Raw genomic sequence first — 6,000 nt, forward strand, 5'->3', positions numbered from 1 at the left:
GATGGCAAATGATCTGGAATTCATTTGCAGGGGCTGCAGGCCCTGGTGTGCCCATTTTCTATCTGACTGACTGTCTCTCTCTCTCTCTCTCTCTCTCTCTCTGCTTTTTTCCTCTCTCTCTCAAATAAATAAATAAAAATATCGCTTTAAGTGTATATTTGAAATGTCTCAGGGGCTCAGGATCAGCCATTTTCAGTACGACTGTGCTTTCGAAGTAGTCAGAGTCACTCTGGTTCTCAAGATAGTCATGTTGAACAGAAACCAAAAGGCCAGCTCCGTGAATGTCAGAAAACAGCTGAGTTCACCCTAAACTTCCTGGCCTAAAACCCACACTGAGGGCAAGTGTCCACTAAGAAACAAAGAGGGACATTGAGGACAGAAAATTCCTTTTGTTCCTCCCTGGCCACAAGTTCTGTACAGTTATGCAGCTATTTTGGGGACAATAGTGTTTTGTAAACAGTCACAGAGTAGCCTTGCCTGTGGTGTGTCTGTGGCTGAGGCTCTGGTCGCAGACGAGGACAGGATGGAAGATGAGAAGACATGGCTGTAACCAGCTCTTTGAAAATGACTGAAATTAGTACAAGAACTAATGATCAGTATTTGAAAACTTTCCAAGCAGAGCACTCAGGAGGCTGAAGTAGGAGGATCACTGTGAGTTCAAGGCCAGCCTGGGCTACACAGTGAGTTCCAGGTTAATCTGGGCCAGAGTAAGACCCTGCCAAAAAAAAAAAAAAAAAAAAACACGCCAAATTATACAGGGTGATGATTAGGACTTGTTTCTTGCTTTCTTTTCTTTCCAAAAACTCAAAAATAAAAAAGGGGGGACTGGGGAAATGGAGAAGCCTAAGGACCCGGGTTTGATTTCCCAGGACCCACATAAGTCAGATGCACAAGAGGGCACATGTGTCTGGAGTTTGTATGCAGTGGCTAGAGGTCCTGACATGCCCATTCTCTCTTTCTCTTTATTTGTCTCTTTCTCTCTAATAAATAAAAAAATAAGAAAAATACATTTGGACTGTTAACATATATCTATAAAAGAACAAATCTGAAAATATTTAAAATAAAAAATGCCTTCAGGAAACTTTTGTTTTCTTTCTTTCTTCTTGGTTTTTGTTTGGTTGGTTGGTTTAGTTTTTGTTTTCTGAGACTAGATCTCATATATCCCAGGCTGGCCTCAAATTCACTATGCAGCTGAGGATGACCCTGACCTTGAACTCTTGATCCTCCTGCCTCTACCTGTTGAGTGCTGGCATTACAAGTGTATACCACCATACTCCCTGTACATATTTTTTGAGAAACTTATATGTGTTAAATTGGGTTTACATTCAAGCCCATGCAAGACTTTGTCTTCTACTCTATGGACACATGGCTTCGTGGCTGAGAGCCATGGGTTCTTTTTCTATAGAATGAATGAATTAATTAGAAGGTGTGAGGTGTCAAGATCAACAGGCCACCAACAAGGGCTTCTATTCATCTACCCTTTCTTTTATTTCCCTTCCTTCCTTTCCTTTCTGTCTTTCTTTCTTCCTTCTTGTTTTCTTCCTTCCTTCCTTCCTTTCCTTGTTTCTTTCTCTTTTTTGAGACAGGGTCTCATATAGCACAAGCTGGCTGTGAATTCACGATTTAGCCATGAATAACCTTGAACTTCTAACTACACCACCATGCCTGGTTTATGTGGCACTGGGGGTTGAGCCCAGGTCTTCATGCATACTGGGCAAGCACGCTACGAACTGAGGTACATCCTATCCCTCTCCGTTCCCAGTCTACTTGGTATGGAGTGAACTAAGTGCTGGACACACACACAAGTTCTAATCACCACAGAAACCTTATGTGACCCATATAAACATCCTCATTTCACAAACCAAGAAACCAAGGCTCAAAAAAAAAAAAAAAAACAAACAGTGCACTTCCAAAGACGCACGGCCATACAGTAGCAAGCAACAGCAGGGACCCCAAGTCACTGAGATCTCAGCCTCACCCCCTGGAGTCCCACATCATACACACATACATGATATGGCAAAGAGGAGAAGTCTTGGAGCCTCAGGCACAGCAACAGGAAGAGGGGGACCACAAGAATCCTTTCCTCCTGGCCAGACCTCACTCTGGGAGCTATGCAGAAATTGATTTGCTCACTACACAGCCCACCCAGAGGATTTGGAAGCCAGGTGGTCCCCCTTCCAGAGATGGACAGTACACACTCAGTGGTGAAGCCACGTTCCCCCAGCATGCCCTTCTTGTCAGCCGTGGAGCGGGGGCACCATGCCAGCCCTGCCCCTGCCTCTCAGCTCTGGAAGCACTCATGCGTACAAATAACTTCCATGGGGATTTTCATCCTTTATCCCACTATACGTGCGTGCGTGTGTGTGTGTGTGTGTGTGTGTGCGATCAGACAGGAGACCCACACAGAGCCACCAGCTCACATGAGTCCTTGGAGAGAAGGCTGGAGTTAGCAGTCAAGGTGGGGTGTGGCAGACGGGGAAAGATGCTGGTGCTTCTGGCACTGTATCTTTCAGTCTAAGATCTTCCCAATTTGAGTGTGTGCGCATGTAAGGTGCTTGCCTGAAAAGTCAAAGGACCTAGGTTCAATGCCCATGTAAGCCAGATACAAAAGATGGCAAATGATCTGGAATTCATTTGCAGGGGCTGCAGGCCCTGGTGTGCCCATTTTCTATCTGACTGACTCTCTCTCTCTCTCTCTCTCTGCTTTTTTCCTCTCTCTCTCAAATAAATAAATAAAAATATTGTTTTAAGTGTATATTTGAAATGTCTCAGGGGCTCAGGATCAGCCATTTTCAGTACTACTGTGCTTTCGAAGTAGTCAGAGTCACTCTGGTTCTCAAGATAGTCATGTTGAACAGAAACCAAAAGGCTAGCTCCGTGAATGTCAGAAAACAGCTGAGTTCACCCTAAACTTCCTGGCCTAAAACCCACACTGAGGGCAAGTAGCCCAGGTGTCTCTGGAACTCATGATTCTCTTGCCTCAGCCCCTCAAGCACTGGGATGGCAGGCGTGCACCGCACCCTCAACTAAACCTTGTGTTCTGGCTACTAGGCAATAATGCCAGGAGTTCTGTGACAGGTAGAAGGGGACATCTGACCACCAAGGTAGCTGAGTCGTTCAATAATTCCTTCTCACTTCAGAGTTTCCTTCCCGCCACAGCTGAACTCTGCTCACACGAGAGGCCCGAGAACCAGGAGTCACTCACCGCCATGACCAGCTCAAACGGGTACTTGTATACACGGACGGGAGACTGGTATTTCTGCACCATGTTCACGCTGAGAAGCACCTGGGCAAGAATGAGCCTGGAGTGAGGGTCGACTGACTGGTGGAGTGGCAGGTCCCTCCACACGGGGCAGGGACGTTGGCCAGTGGGTGGAAGGGGCAGACCCAGCTCTCTGTGACCACACTTCTCCCCAGCTCTCAAAGCGAGGGGTTGATGTGATCCCCAACTAATCTAAACCAGGTACCTAACCACTACCCACTACCAAAGGCAACATTCACTTTCCCAAGAGCAGGCAGCACCCAGAGCATTCCTCCATCCCCACGCACACAGTGCCTAGAAACATCCCTCCAAGCCATTCCCACAAAACACACACACTTGCAGTTCTTACACTCCCACAATCTCTTCATGCATTCTTCATTGCTTCAGATGTCTGTCACATAGCCCCCAAGTACCCTTGCAACTGCCCCTTCGATTTTCCTCCAAAATACCCCCCACCCTCTCTCCCTCCCTCTCTCTCTCTCTCTCTCTCTGTCACACACACACACACACAGCCTCCACCACAGTTCACCCACACAGGCATGAACGACTCCTCTCCCACATAGCGCCACCCTCACACCCACACACACACACAACTTTGCACACTCACTGGGCTCCCTGGAGCAAACATCTACCCAACTCCACATGCACACTCACTATTCCCTGGTGCACACAGACACACACACAATGCACACCCACACAGATGCACACATGCACGCATGCACGCACAGGCCCCCGAAGCGCTGCTCACCCTCACCCTCAGAGCTGCTGGGGACGCAGTACGAGAACAGTGCCCTGGGCACCTGTTTGACCCGGGAGCTGAGGTCGCCTGGAGTCCCAGCGGTGGACAGGCTCAGAGCGCAGCGCCTGGGGCGGAGCCTGACCGCCCCTGCCCGGCTCGCCGCGCTCCAGGACCGGGGACAGCGGAGATCCCGGTCGGCCCCGCCCTTGACTAGCCACGCCCCACGTGGCTCCGCCCACGCCGGCGGCTCGCCCCGCGCACGTTCCTTATTCCCCGACTGGCGCGGGCCCGAGCCGGTCCCGCCCCCGGGTGACTCCGCCCCTGCCTCCACCCCGCCCCTTGTTCTGCACGTCCGTTGCTGGGTCAGGCCCGGTTCTTGCTTCTTATTGGTCACGCCTCCTGAAGACTCCGCCCACCTTGACCCCGCCTCTAAGACCCCCGGACTTAGGACTGGCCCGACCCTGGAAGATCCCGCCCTGAGACTCCCCCCGGCCCCGCCCCCCTGGTGAGGATGACCTTGGCCACTACTACAGCGCCCAGCTTCCCTACCTCGCGGTGGCCTCGCCGTCAAGCTGGCCTCGAACTCACGGCAACCCTCCTCCCGGGTGCTGGGATTAAAGGCATGCACTTGTTTCGTTTTGTTTTGTCTTGTTTTTGTAGCCCAGGCTGCCTCCCCCAGCCTCCGCCTCCCCAGGGCGGGGATTACAGGCGTGCACCAAGCTTGCACCTGGACCAGAGCTCTGCTCACCCAGCCATGCCCCACAGCCCCCACATACATCATTTGTTCACTCTGCACACCCTTGCAGGGCGTCCACTGAGTGTCAGGCCCTTCCAGAAGCTGGGGAAGCACCGGTAAACGCAACTGGCCCAAATCCATGCCCTCGTGGAGTTGACATTTTAATTGTAATGAGGGAGACAGGCATTACATTAATAAGGCGACGAGGTTAGGGACGGTGGGGGCTGGGGAGATGGCTCAGTGGCTAAAGCACGAGGTCCAGAGTTCAGATCCCCAGAACCCACTTAACGCCAGGCGTGGTAGTGGACATTATAATCCGGGCCATCCTCTGGCAATGGAGACAGGAGGATGCTCGAAGTTAGTGGGACCAGCTAGCCAGGTGTGCATAGCCGTGAATAGTCCCTGCAGCAACCAAGGTGGACAATGAGACCAGTCATTCCCATTCTCTCTCTCTCTCACGCACACACAATATAGTTTAGAGATGGTGAAGGTGTCAAGGAGAAAAAAGTAAATATCAAAGTGGTGCCAGTAGAGGGGGCGTGTACAACCTCACACGGGATGCATCAAGGCCACCATGGGAGGGCGGCATTTTACTCTCCTCCTCATTTTAACAACATCCAACCCTGCCAGCCCTCTCAGGGTCCCTCCCATAAACCCTCACTTCTCCCAACCCATCGTTTGATGAGGTTCTGGGTAGCATGGCCACAGTCAGTGGGCATCAACTTTGGGAAGACCCGGGCGTGCCTGTCCGTTCACATGGTGAATCAGACAGATGCGTCTGCCCACAGGGATTGGCCGGAAGAAAGGCAGGCCTCAACTCTATCTCAAATCTCACCCGCACCCTTGTTTGCAGTCTTGGCAGCCTAAGCCACAATGCTGTGTTCATGCATTCTCTCACTATTTATTTGTGCATTTTGGACGCACGGCAGTCTCAGCACAGACACTGTGAGAGATCCGAAGCCAAGGCCAAGACTGTCTTATCCTTCGGCCCACGTGTCCACAGGATTTTAGGATGATTGCTGGAGGTAAAGGCAGTCTCAGTTATCAAACGAGTGTGAAGTGAGGCGCAAACTTCCCATGATGGGCACAAGGTGGCAGCAAAGGACAGCCCTTGGGTCCTGGGACAGCCAAGAGGTGATTGCTGGGCACGTGGGGGTCTGGAACTCATGGAGCCGTTGGTGTTGCCAGCACTAAAACTGAGTCTCCCAGCCCTCCTCTACCTGCAGCCTTAGGGTCATGACTACCCTGTGGAAAGGGTTGGGG

The 6,000-nt window shown here is 51.2% G+C and overlaps 1 protein-coding gene across 1 annotated transcript in view; it reads right to left on the reverse strand.

The window, feature by feature from the left end:
- Window positions 1-4,139, reverse strand: part of Sec14l5 (SEC14 like lipid binding 5) — a 39,514-nt gene extending 35,375 nt beyond the window's left edge. Inside the window, exons 1-2 of the mRNA XM_004652241.2 lie at window positions 4,017-4,139; window positions 3,206-3,286 (exon numbers count right to left, since the gene is read on the reverse strand). Coding sequence (XP_004652298.2) covers window positions 3,206-3,268 — 63 coding nt within the window. The 5' untranslated portion in view covers window positions 3,269-3,286; window positions 4,017-4,139. The remainder of the gene's footprint in view (window positions 1-3,205; window positions 3,287-4,016) is intronic.
- Window positions 4,140-6,000: the final 1,861 nt, after the last annotated feature.

Source organism: Jaculus jaculus, chromosome 11, assembly GCF_020740685.1.
Source record: "Jaculus jaculus isolate mJacJac1 chromosome 11, mJacJac1.mat.Y.cur, whole genome shotgun sequence".
NCBI classification, from domain to species: Eukaryota; Metazoa; Chordata; class Mammalia; order Rodentia; family Dipodidae; genus Jaculus; species Jaculus jaculus.